The 11,458-nt window shown below is 65.0% G+C and overlaps 2 protein-coding genes across 2 annotated transcripts in view; both read right to left on the bottom strand.

Moving 5' to 3' along the window:
• The window catches only part of SARS (seryl-tRNA synthetase), a 7,325-nt gene extending 6,578 nt beyond the window's left edge, over positions 1-747 (bottom strand). The window contains exon 1 of the mRNA XM_010584767.1: positions 680-747. Coding sequence (XP_010583069.1) covers positions 680-747 — 68 coding nt within the window. The remainder of the gene's footprint in view (positions 1-679) is intronic.
• Positions 748-1,201: 454 nt separating this feature from the next.
• Positions 1,202-8,859, bottom strand: KIAA1324 (KIAA1324 ortholog). The gene is made up of 21 exons (XM_010584766.1): positions 8,742-8,859; positions 7,970-8,162; positions 6,923-7,070; positions 6,727-6,807; positions 6,379-6,484; positions 6,151-6,300; positions 5,795-5,883; positions 5,518-5,695; positions 5,279-5,407; positions 5,104-5,194; positions 4,907-5,012; positions 4,685-4,822; positions 4,339-4,593; positions 3,731-3,904; positions 2,728-2,908; positions 2,492-2,588; positions 2,301-2,402; positions 1,934-2,060; positions 1,671-1,849; positions 1,432-1,597; positions 1,202-1,270 (listed from the first exon to the last, which is right to left on the bottom strand). The coding sequence occupies exons 2-21, from the start codon at positions 8,128-8,130 to the stop codon at positions 1,202-1,204; spliced, it is 2,727 nt and encodes a 908-aa protein (XP_010583068.1). The 5' UTR covers positions 8,131-8,162; positions 8,742-8,859.
• Positions 8,860-11,458: the final 2,599 nt, after the last annotated feature.

The following is an 11,458-nucleotide window of genomic DNA, read 5'->3' as shown; positions in this document are numbered from 1 at the left end:
CCCCGGGTATTCTGGTGGCCCCCGGGTACCCCCAGCCGCCCCCCGCGCCTGCCGGCATCCCCGGGGGGCCCTGGGTGTCCCCAAGCGTCCCCCCACAGCACCCCATGGCACCCCAACATTCACCTCCGCCCCCAGCACCGGGCACCAGCCCCCACCGGGGGACGCACCCTTGGAAATGCTGGCTTAGGGCGGCCACCCCCCACCACGGGAGCAGCCCCCCGCCATCGTCCCCAGGCTAGGAGCCAGACCCCACTGTCCGGTCCTTGGGGGGCTCCCGGAGGGGTCCTGGGTGCCCCCTCCACTGTGGGGACCCTGTCCCCCAAGACAGAGGGGAACCAGGGGCTTTGGGACCAAAGCCACAGGGACCCCCCAGATGACCCGGGTGCCAGGGTGGCAGTGGAAAATGCCGTGCCGGGAGCTTGCGGCAGTGGGCACCCGCTTTGGCCAGAATTGCCCAAAGAGGTCAATCTGTGCTGGCGGCCAAGCGAGCCCAGGGAGCGAGAGGTGGGTACAGGGCTGGTGCCGAGCTGTGGCACGCCTCACCAGGCACAGAATGGCACCGCACGGCATGGCCTGGGATGGAATGGTGTGACATGGCCTGGCCCAGCATGACATGGCACGGCACGGCATGACATGGCCTGGCCCAGGATGGCACAGCCACGTTCTACCGGGCACTCACCTCGGCACCCTGAGCTGCAACAGCAGCACAGGAGTCAGCCGTGCCACGGCCGGAGCTCGCACGCACATGTGCACATCCCCAACCCCATCCACAAGCACGCTCCCCCCGCCAAGCGTGTGAACACCCCCCACAACGTGCACACCCACCCCCACACATGTGTGCGCATGCAGCCCACGTGTGCAACCCCACGCACGAGCACCCCACACACGCACGGACACGCCTGTGTGCACGTACAACACGCTCCCTGCCTCCCCCCCCATTGTGGCATGCCCACGGTCACACCCACCTGCACCCCCCCACATGTGTGCCAGTGTCCTGGTGCCCGGCCGGGGGTCGCGGGGGGGAACACAGAGCCGTCGTACAAACCCCACACCTGTATTTGGCATTTTTCAGCGCTTGGTTTGGGGGGGTCATGGGGGAAGGGGACGTACAAAAGCCGTAACGAAGCTCTGGTCGGAAGCGGGTCCCTAAGGCCACGTTGGGGGGGTGGGGGGGTGGGCGCGGGTGGCCCCCCCCGCCCCATCACAGCTCCATGGCGGTGCTGCTGGACGATGTCTTCAGCGGGACGGAGTCAAAACCATCCGGTGTCCTCTGCGGCGAGCCCCGGTGTCAGCGGGCTGAGCCCCCCACCCCGCCTCCTCCCCCCATACCCCCCTGGGGTGGGGAAACTGAGGCACGGAGCAGCCACAAACTACACCACTGCTGTGGCTTCTCCGGTGTCTGCTCTGGGGTTGTGCCCCCCTGCCCCTTACCTTGGATGTGAGGGACTTGATTTTGCCAAAAAGCGACTTCTTGGTGGCAAACACCAGGTCGTCCTCGGCGTCCTCCCCCTCCATGATGGCACAGCTATCTGGCGCCGGCAGCTCGCTCTCCCTGGCCGCTGCGTTCATCACCAGCTTGGAGTATTTATACTCCAGCCTGGGGATAGAGAGCAGTGGCATCAATCCCCCGTGGCTATGACTGTCCCCAAAATCCTGGTGGCACCACTCACTTTTGGTTCTTCTTCCAGAAGTAGGCGGCAAGGGCGGCGAGCAAGACAGCGGCACAAGTGCCGGCAGAGATCCCCACCTTCAGCCAAAAATCCACGCTCCTGCAGCCCCTCACCTTCTGCGCCGGCAAGCTCTGCCCGCCACGGCACAGCCGGGGCTCCCGCCAGACGTAGGTGGTTCTCTGGGGGGGACACACAGGGTGCTCAGCGGGGTGGGTGACCCCAGCCCATCCCCGTGGCATCCCAGCCTGGTGTCACAGTCGTACCTGGATGCCGCCAAGGCAAGCGCCGACAATGGGGCGATAGTGGCCGGCGGAGCAGCGGGGACAACCCTCGCCCGTCACCCAGAGAAAGTGGAAGGTGCAGCCGTCGCAGGTGCCCTCAGGGCATTTGCTGGGGGGCGGGGAGGGGGGGAGGAAGAAAAAGAGGGGGGGCTCGGCCGGCGGTGACAAGCCAGGGTGGGGGACACGGCGAGCAGGGACGGTGGGGTCCCCAAAGCAAAGCACCCAAGGGATGCACCCCATGCCCTGCCAGCCAGGGTGGGCAGGAGATGGGGGGTCACCCTAGGGTGGGTGTGAGGATGCTCCCACCCCTCCCAAAGCCACCCTGGTCCCCAGCACCGTCCCCACCTACCTGGGCACGGCCAGGCTGCCGGTGCCCGGGCGCAGCGGGTCGCAGCGCAGGCGGATGGCGGTGGCCCGGCCCCCACTGCAGGGCTGTGTCATGTCGTTGGACCTGCCAACGGGGGACACGGGGGGGCTCAGCGGGGGGAAAAGCGGGGTCCCTGTGTGTGTGTGTGTTCCCCCTCGGCCATCCACCCTCACCTGTAGAAGAAGACGATGTCGGGCAGGTCAGGGTGGCCGGGGGGGAAGTGCTCGGGGGGTGAGGTGATGCCATCCAGTGTGGAGCCGGTGGTGACGCCTGTGGCGAAAGCGGGGTGTCCCAGTGGCACCGGGGTCCCACAGGAGGGGATGGCGAGGATGAAGGTCAAACCACAGGGGTTTGCTCCAGGTTGGGGGGAGAAGGGGGACACCGGAGCACCCCGAGTGCCGGCTCTCACCCACGACGCGGTCAGCCAGGCTGACGGGCTGCGAGGACACGGCCGTCTTGTAGCCCATGACGTCGGGGGGCACCAGGATGGACTGGCAGACGTAGGACGTCACCACCCGGGCAGGGTCCCCCTTGCCCTCCGGCAGCCGCGCGTCCGTCACGTTGTCGGTGCAGGAGGCCATCTTCCTGCCCTGGCAGCAAGGGAGAGGGGGTGACGCTGGGTGGCGACGGCACACGTGTGTGTGGGGGTGTCAGCAAGTGACGGTGCACATTTGTGGGTGCACCTGTGTGTGCATGACCATGCGCACGTGTGCGTGTCTTTGCAGGACTGCAGGTGTGCACGGGTGTTTGCATGAGCATTTGTGCGTGTTTGCATGCCTGTTCGCATGAGTGTGCAAGTGCTTGTATGACTGTGTGTAGTTGCATGTGAGTTTGCATGACTGTGCATGTGTACACGCATGTACACCTGTGTTTGCACAACTGCATGCGTTTGCATGACTGCATGTGTGTGTGTGGCTATGTGCATGTGTTTCCATGACTGCAAGTGTGCATGTGTGTTTGCATGGCTGTGCATGTGTGCACGTGTGACTGCATGCACACCTGTGTTTGCACAACTGCATGCATGCACTTATAGGTGTTAGCATGACTGTGCATGTTTGCATGACTGCGTGCACATGTGCACGTGCTTCCGTATGACTGCATGTACACCTGTGCTCGCACAGATGCATGCACGCACGTGCACGATGATGTGCATGTGTTTGCATGTTTGCGTGACTACCTGTGTTTGCATGACTGCACGTGTGCATGTGTTTGCACCTTATATGCATGCCCACGTGTGTGCGTGCATGATACATGCACGCACATACGTGTTCCTATCACCACGTGCACCCATCCCCGCCTGTTCCCATGGTCCAGGTAAGGCACTAACCCCGGCCCCGGGCCAGCAGGCAGGTGGGCAGCGCTGCGGGTGCTGCCTGCACTGCGGGCAGCGCTGCCTGCTGCCCCGGCCTCACCTGGTTGCCACAGAGGCTGATGTTGAAGTGGTGGAAATACTTGAGGCCCTTGGCGGTGAAGCTGGGGCCGCTGGTAAAGGCCGTGCCGGTGGCCAGCGCCGAGAAGTCGTAGTGCAGGATCCGGCCCGGTAGTGCCAGGGAGAAGCTGCAGTTGTTGTAGCAAAGGGAGCGGAGCTGGGGGGGGCAGGAGGTGGGAGTCAGGGACAGCCAGGGGCTGGTGTCACCCGGCCGGGGACAGGTAGTATCACCTATTGGGGATGGCTGGGGTCATCCCCTTGGGGACAGCAGAGAGCTGGCATCACCCCTCAGGGACAGCCGGGGGAGGGGTGGTGGTGTCACCCACCCTGGATGGCCAGGGGGGCTGGTATCACCTCCCTGGGGACAGCTGGGGATTAGCATCACCTGTCCTGACAGTGACACCCACCCAGGATGGCCAGAGGGGCCGGTGTCACCCACCCAGGATGGGAGGGGGGGGCTGGTGTCACCACTCTGGGCCCCACAGCATCACCTATTTGGGATGGCTCGGGGGGGCGGGCATCACCCACCGGGAAATCACCCCACCACCCCACGGACCCACACCCCCAGGGGACACAGGGAGGGATGGGCACCTGGTTGCTGCGGGTGCCGGGGCCGCAGGGGTGGCAGGTAGGTGTCCCATCGGAGGGGTGACCCCGCAGGTAGGTGCCGGGCGGGCAGGGCCGGCAGGTGCCCGAGCCACGGTCCATGGCGTTCCCAGGGGGACACGGGGCGCAGGATCCAGCTGGCTCAGGGGCGCAGCGTCGGCAGAAGGATGCCACCCCTCCCAGCACATTAGTGACGTTGACAGAGTACAGCTTGGCCACGTCGCTGGTGTACCGCCGGCCCTGGCACCGAGAGCACCTGTCACCATTGCCCACCCATGCACCCCAGCACCTGCAGCCCCCCTGGGGGGTTATGTCACCCCCTGTCCCTCACCGCCTCGTGGTAGGGGGTGCGCTGGAAAGCCCAGGTGAAGCTCATGGTGGCATTTTTCTCCACGACATAGGTGTAGGACTGCTTCCCCTTGGGGCCCGTCCACGTCTCCACTGGCGTGTTGGTGCGGGAGTTGATGCCCTGCGGGGACAGGGGAATGGTGGGACTCCCCCCAAACCCAGTGTGTGTCCCCCAAACTCCCCCCGCTGTGTCGCCCCTACTCACCACCATGAAGTAGAGTTCACAGCTGACACTGCAGACTGTCTCGAAGACAAAGGTGATCCTGGCCACCTCCTTGCTCTCTGCATCCTCCAGCACTGGGCTCGGAGGGCTGGGGATGGCGTGGGGACACTGCCAGGCTCTAGCCCATGGCAATGTCCCCCCCATCCCTGGGAACACCCTGGTGCTGGTCCCCACCTCACCTGAAGCCAGGGACCACCAGCGTGAGGATCATGAAGTCGTTATCAGAGGCTCCCGCTGCCGTGTAGATGTAGTCCCCAGCCACCTCCCAGCCTGCAAGGACACGGTGATGGCTCAGCAGGGTCCTTGGCTGCCCTTGCGGCAGGGGACAGCGAGGGGACAGCATTCCAGCACTACCTGCCATCCCCTTGTACTCGAAGTTGATGCCGCTGAGGACGGTGGTCTCCATGTTGGGGGGCAACACGTTCCACCACTTGTACTCCAACCCCAGTGCCGGCTCGGTGCCCGCCGGGCAGCTGAGACAGCCTAGGGACAGGAGGCGACAACCCTGCACCGGGGTGGCCCACCTCCCCCCCCCCCCAGCAGCTCCAGGTGGCCCAGTCACCCCTTGGGGATGATGATGGGGATGTCCTTACCGGAGCCATTGGAGTAGGAGCCATAGGGACAGGGCTGGCAGGTGCTGCCGTTGCTTTTGGCGAAGCCAGGGTTGCAGGGGGGGCACTTGGTTTTCACCCCGGACGGGGGCAGCTTGGCCGCCTGGGGAAGCTCCTCAGTGCAGATTTTTGGCTCTGCCCACTTGAACATCAGCTGGGTCTGCCCGGGTGGGAGCAGAGGGGCTGAGCTGGGGTAGGGGGGGACACACACGGGGACAGCGGATGCTAGCCCCCTGATATCCCCCCCCCCCGGCCGTACCTCACCACCGGCGTCGCAGGCAGTGTGGGTGTAGAAGTAATCCTTGTCGGTGCAGGGCGGCCGCGGTTTGCAGGATGCCGAGCCAGGCTCTGCCGACCGTGGGGGAGACAGCAGCTGAGCCAGCCCAGCAAGGGGACCTCACTGCTGTCCCCACGGGATGCCCTGCCTGCCCCATGCCACCAGCAGGATGCCCACGCCCATCCCCACCCAAGGGCTGGCAGGTCCTCCCTGTCCCTGGCATCACCTCTCCCTTCCCCAGGAGCATCTCCACAGGGCAGAGGTTGGGGGGACAAGAGAACCTGGCTGCCACCTCAGGGTGAGGGGACAGGGGAGGGGATGCGGCTACCACCTCTCACCGGCGTAGGTGGTGGGCTCGCAGGGCTGGCAAGCGGTGGCTCCTTTGCTGGAGAAGGTGTCTGCGGGGCAGAGCTGGCAGGTGGAGGAGCCGGCGGCAGGGGCATAGGTGCCGGGTTTGCAGGGGAAGCACTCGGAGGTATAAGCCACCCCTGGCAGCAGGAGGGTGCTCAGGGTGAGGGAGCCTTTGGGAGGGGGCGGTGGGACCCCCCCACCCTGCACCCACCTACCTGTGATGCCGATGTTCCTCACCAGCACCGGCTTGGGGACCTTGGACCACACGGAGAAAGCTGTGGTCCGCCAGTACAGCACATTGTTGCCGCGGCTCAGCTCCACCTGGAAAAGGGGTGGGGGTGCTGGGGGGGGAGGTTGGGGGGAGCGGGGTCGGGTGGTCCCACTGCTGGGGAGGGGGTTGGCACCCATGGGTGGGGGGTTGAGGCACTAACCCATCTGCCATCACCCACCACCCGCTCTGCATCCTTACGGAGCATCCTCTCCCCCAGGGGGGGACACAAGGAACCCTGGGGACTGCGCCAAGGGACACCCCCCCCAAGTCACCTCTTGCCCCGCGCACTCACACTGTGAAACTCCCAGCCCTTCTCCGTCGTCCGCATCCAGCGCGACTCCTCCACCGTGGGCTGGCACTGGTCATTCTGCACCTGCAGAGGTGGTGTGAGGACGGGGACCCTCCCCATGTCCCCAGGGACCCCCCCATGTCCCCAGGGACCCCCACCCTCCAGCATGTCTTGCATCCCTCCGGCCCCCAGCACCTACAAAGAACTCAAAGACGATGCTGCTGTCGGGGTAGATGTACTCGAAAGAGACAGTGCCTGACTGCTTGAGGTTGACAGCGTACATGAGGGTGGCCGTGCACTCATCTGTGTTGGAGGCCACGTAGTCCCCCAGTGGCACCCACGTCGACCTGAGGCAGGTGGCACAGACCACGGGCTCTGTCACCAGTCCGAACCCCGTGGCAGCTGGGGTGGGGACAGTGGGGACGGCTGTGACAGTCCCCAGGCAGGTGGAGCAGGGAAGAGAAGTTGGACACAGGGGGCTGGGGACAGCACGGGGAACCCCAGGGACCGAGGATGGAGAGCTTGGGCGCTGGGGACAGCCCGGGGGACATGTCACTGTGTGGTGGCTGGGACCCTTATCCCTGGGGGACCTTTACCCCCCAGCCCGTCCCCGCTTGTGCCGGCAAGAGGTGGGTGGGCTGCAGGGAGGAGGAGAGTGGGATCCTGCCGCTTCGGAGCCGCACCGGGGACGGTGGCTGAATAATTAAAGCACTGCTGGAAGTAGGTTACATTTGCAAGTTGCATAAATGCTGCAGCGCGGGGCAGCTCGGCGGCTGCCAGTGCAACCGGCTGGCTGGAGGGCTCGGTGGCTGCTGGCACTGATCAAAAGGTCATGGTGGAAAATAAAGGTGCTGGCTTGTGGTGCAAAGGTGTGGGGACCCCCATGGGTGCTCCCTCTCTGAGGAGGGCTGGTGTGGTTGTCCCACAGGGTTGGGGTCCTGTCAGCATGGGTGGGGGTGATGCTGCCGGGGTGTCCCCTTGCTGTGGCTGCGGTGTCCCCTGCAGCGCCCTGCCAGCATTGCCTTCCAGGGAAGGGTGACAGAGGGAGCGTAGGGGATGGGTGTCAGGGAAATGGGGTGCTATTGATGCACAGAGGTGTCACACCACCCATCCTGCTCACTGCTGCCCATCCCCGCTGTGCCAGGGTGGCCATGTCCCGAGCATCCTCCTGGGGAGGAGCAGCCAGGCTCCAGCCGTCCGCCCATTAATGCAGAAGAGCTGTGCCGGTGGCAGAGCCATGACTCACGCGGTGCAGTTCTCCACCGCGTCGCCGAAGCCATCGTCAACCTCCAGGTTGGTGGCAATGTTGGCGAAGCCGTGGGGCACCTCATCCCACTCATCGAAGCGGATGCCAGTGCCCAGCGAGTAGGTGCCCTCCGCGCAGGGCTTGCATGCCTGCGCCTTCATGTCCAGGAACTCGCCCGCCTTGCAAGAGAAAGCTGCCCGCGTGCAACAAGGGGGGGGTCAAGGTGGTCGCTCCCCCCAGTGCTGCTTCGACCTCATCATCCTCAGCTCTGCTTTTCGGAGTGCTTCCCACTAGTGGCAATGCCCAGCTGGCTCTGGAATGCCCCAACCCGAGCATCCCTGCACAACCCCTGGTCCCCCATCCTGAGCATCCCTGTGTGGCCCCACAGCAGCAAGGCAAACCCCCTCGATTTATGATTTTTGGCAAGTCCGCGGCACTTCCCTGCCTGACCACCAGCAAGCACCAGGCAGGATGCGACCCCCTGCCCAAAGCACACCGCAGAGCCACGGCACCCCCTGAGGCTTGGAGAGGGGGGCTTCATCCCCCTCATCGCATCCCAGCCTTCCCCATGACAAGCTGACAGAGCTAACGAGAGCTTATTGCTGCCGCGCAGACAGATCCCGTCGCCGTCTTTGAAGGCACCGCGCTGCGACGGAGCTGATGAGAAGCCGCACTTCGTCTCACCACTCCTCTCCCCCGCCTTGCCCTCATTTCCCACCCCTGCCCTTCCCACCCCCCAGGACCCCCCCCCCACCCGCCCCCCAAACCTTACAGCACTCAGTGCCCTTGACGGGGTCTGGCAGGCCAGTGCAAAGTCCCGGCGTGTGTGGCACGGCCACCCTCCACCGCGAGCCCGTGCTGTCACACGCCGTGTACTCGTAGTGGTACTCGGACTGGAAGAGAAAACACACAGGGAGACCTGCGGCCCCGAGACCCCCACTGTGCTCCCCCCACCCCCGAGGAGCTGCCTTGTCCCCAGCACATGCCCAGCCACCTCTTGCATTGATATTTTTGTTTTAAGCTGTTGCAATGTCCCGCAGCGCCCAGTCCCCCAGCTTGGCCAGCTTAGCCAGGCTGCTCGGCCCCAGCCTGGGGACAGGCCTGTGCAGCGGGAGAGGATGCTGGGGGTAGGGGGGGTGCTCAGGGGGGGGGTTGCTGGGGGAAGGGGGATGGTCAGGTTTGGGGGGGATGCTTGGACCAGGGGGATGCTGGGGTCCCAGGGGATGCCTGGCTGGGGGGATGCTGAGGGTGGGGTTTCAGGTAGGATGAACCCCCCCCCCCGAACATCCCCCCCTCAGCTGCCAAACCCCAGGGAGGGCTGTGGGGTCACCCAGGCCACGCTCATGTGCTGAGGGTGTCCCCGGCCACCCCCAAGACAGCTCCGGTGCAGCATAGGTACCCAGCACTGCCACCCCCTCCCTGGGGGGAGCTGAAACCCCAGCATCCCCCCTGAATGCTGGTGAGCAGATGGCACCGTCGCCAGCACAGCACCATTTGCCTTGGCGTGGCCCGAACGCAGTGGCACACGTTGCTCATTAAACCGGCTCCTTGGCACAACCCGGATGCACCGTCCTCCCGGGGAGCCGCCAGCCCCGGGACGTCCACCCAGCTGCAGGCACCCCTCGGCAGTGCCGCTGGCTGGATGCCGGAGCAGAGAGCAGCCGAGAGGAAAGGAGAAGGGCTGGGGAGAGCGGGGCACCGTGACCCCCCCCCTCACCGTGCCGCCAGCTGCCTCCAAGCCAAGACTGGCTCAAGGCCGGCGAGGAGGCGATGCCGGGGGCAGGCGAAGCCCAGCCAGTGCGGTTAATCTCCTGGGCAGGGTGAAGGCCAGGTCCGGCTGCTGCGCGGTTGATGGCAGCGCAGTGGGGTACTGGGTGTGTGTGTGGGGGGGTGGGTGAGGGAGGAATGCCACAGCCCCCCCCGCCGCCCCCGCAGCATCTCTGGGGTTCAGAGCTGGGCGCCGTGGCTTCGTGCTCCCGGCAGACACCGGAGCATGGCAGGTTGGCGAGAAAACAACGAAAACAACGCTTTGATGTTTCCCGTCAGCTGGAAACGGCGGCGATGGGGGGGGGGGGGAAAGGGGGTCGGAGAGGCGTGAAGGCTTTGCCTGCAGAATCCCCTGCCCGCATACAGGCAGCACCGAGCCCCCCATGGCCCTGGGATGGGGACGCAGAAGTGGGTGCCCACTACCATGGCCAGGACGGAGGTACCCATGGGGTCACCCTGGCTGTCAGCAGCCCTGAGCCCCAACATAGCTCATGCTCCCGAGGGATTCCCTTGAGAAAAAGGTGTTTTCTCCCTCTTCCCAAACTTTCCTCGCCCCTGGCATGGAGCTGAGAGGCTGGGACAAGCGATATTAATTGCCCCCCTTCGTAAAGGCTGCAAATTAAAAAAAAAAATCTAAATAAATCGACCTAATTCAGCCCTGGGGCAGCTCTGCAGCAGGAGGGGGGACTCTGGGCTGCCACTGCCACCCTGCTCTGGTCAGGAAAGGGAGAAGGTTTGTCCCCAGTGGGTGGGACTGGGACGGGGACAGGGGACATAACCTCCATGGGAGCGATCCTTCCTGGGGACGGGCGCCAGCTGGTCTATTGTTTCCAGCTCCGGGCCGTGGAACACACACAAAAAAATTGGATCACGGCACAAAAAAAATTACTGGCCCAGATGAAAAGCGGCCGCAGGTCAGGGAGAGCTGGGGGAGGCCAGGCGAGGACCTCATGGAGGGTGAGCACAGACCCCCAGGGAGGGAAATTTGGAGGAAATTTGGAAGCTGGCGGGGGGCTCAGCCCGCCACTGCTGCCCCCAAGGTGGCCAGGTCCCGGTGAGTGGCAGAGCCCACTAGTTTCTCCTCGCAGGACACTTTGTCCCCACTTGGTCACTGGGCCACTGTGTGCCAGGGTGGGAACGGCATGTGGCTGATGGGGACCTGTGTCATCCTGTCCCCCCCATTTTCCCATTGTCACCACCCCCAGCAGCGCTCGTGCCTGGGGAAGGTTTGGGGACATCCCAATGTCTCCCCGGGGCTGGCAGCTGACCGCGACAGGGGGACCAGCCTGGGAACACAGACGTGGGACTGGAGGTGGCCCCCAGGATGACCCCGCTGTCCCCGAGGAGCCCCCCCAGCAGCAAAGCCACCTCTCCCATCCCCCTTTATCCACCCTGATACTCCCCCATCCCTATAGGGGACCCTGCGTAGCCCCCCACTGCCCCCATTACAGGCAGCACAGCCCAGTCCATATGTTCCCTGTAGGTGACAGACCCCATGGGACCCCTCCTCCAGGTAAGACTGGAAGCCCCTGGGGACTGGCCGGTCCCCTGGGGGCCCGGCCAGTCCCCCCACGCTATAGGGAGCCCCCTCGCAGCGACCAGCCCCATCCCCGGTGCCACGGGGACCCCCCACCCCCTGTCCCGGTCCTCCCCATCCCATAGGGACCAGCCCCGGCTCCGCATCCCCCGTGCTACGGGGATCGGTTTCATCTACCGGGGGCG

The sequence above is a fragment of the Haliaeetus leucocephalus genome, unplaced genomic scaffold (genome assembly GCF_000737465.1).
Source record: "Haliaeetus leucocephalus isolate CR32 unplaced genomic scaffold, Haliaeetus_leucocephalus-4.0 Scaffold1000, whole genome shotgun sequence".
Lineage (NCBI taxonomy): Eukaryota > Metazoa > Chordata > Aves > Accipitriformes > Accipitridae > Haliaeetus > Haliaeetus leucocephalus.
The sequence above is the reverse complement of the archived record's forward strand: the minus strand, read 5'-3'. Positions and strand labels throughout refer to the sequence as shown.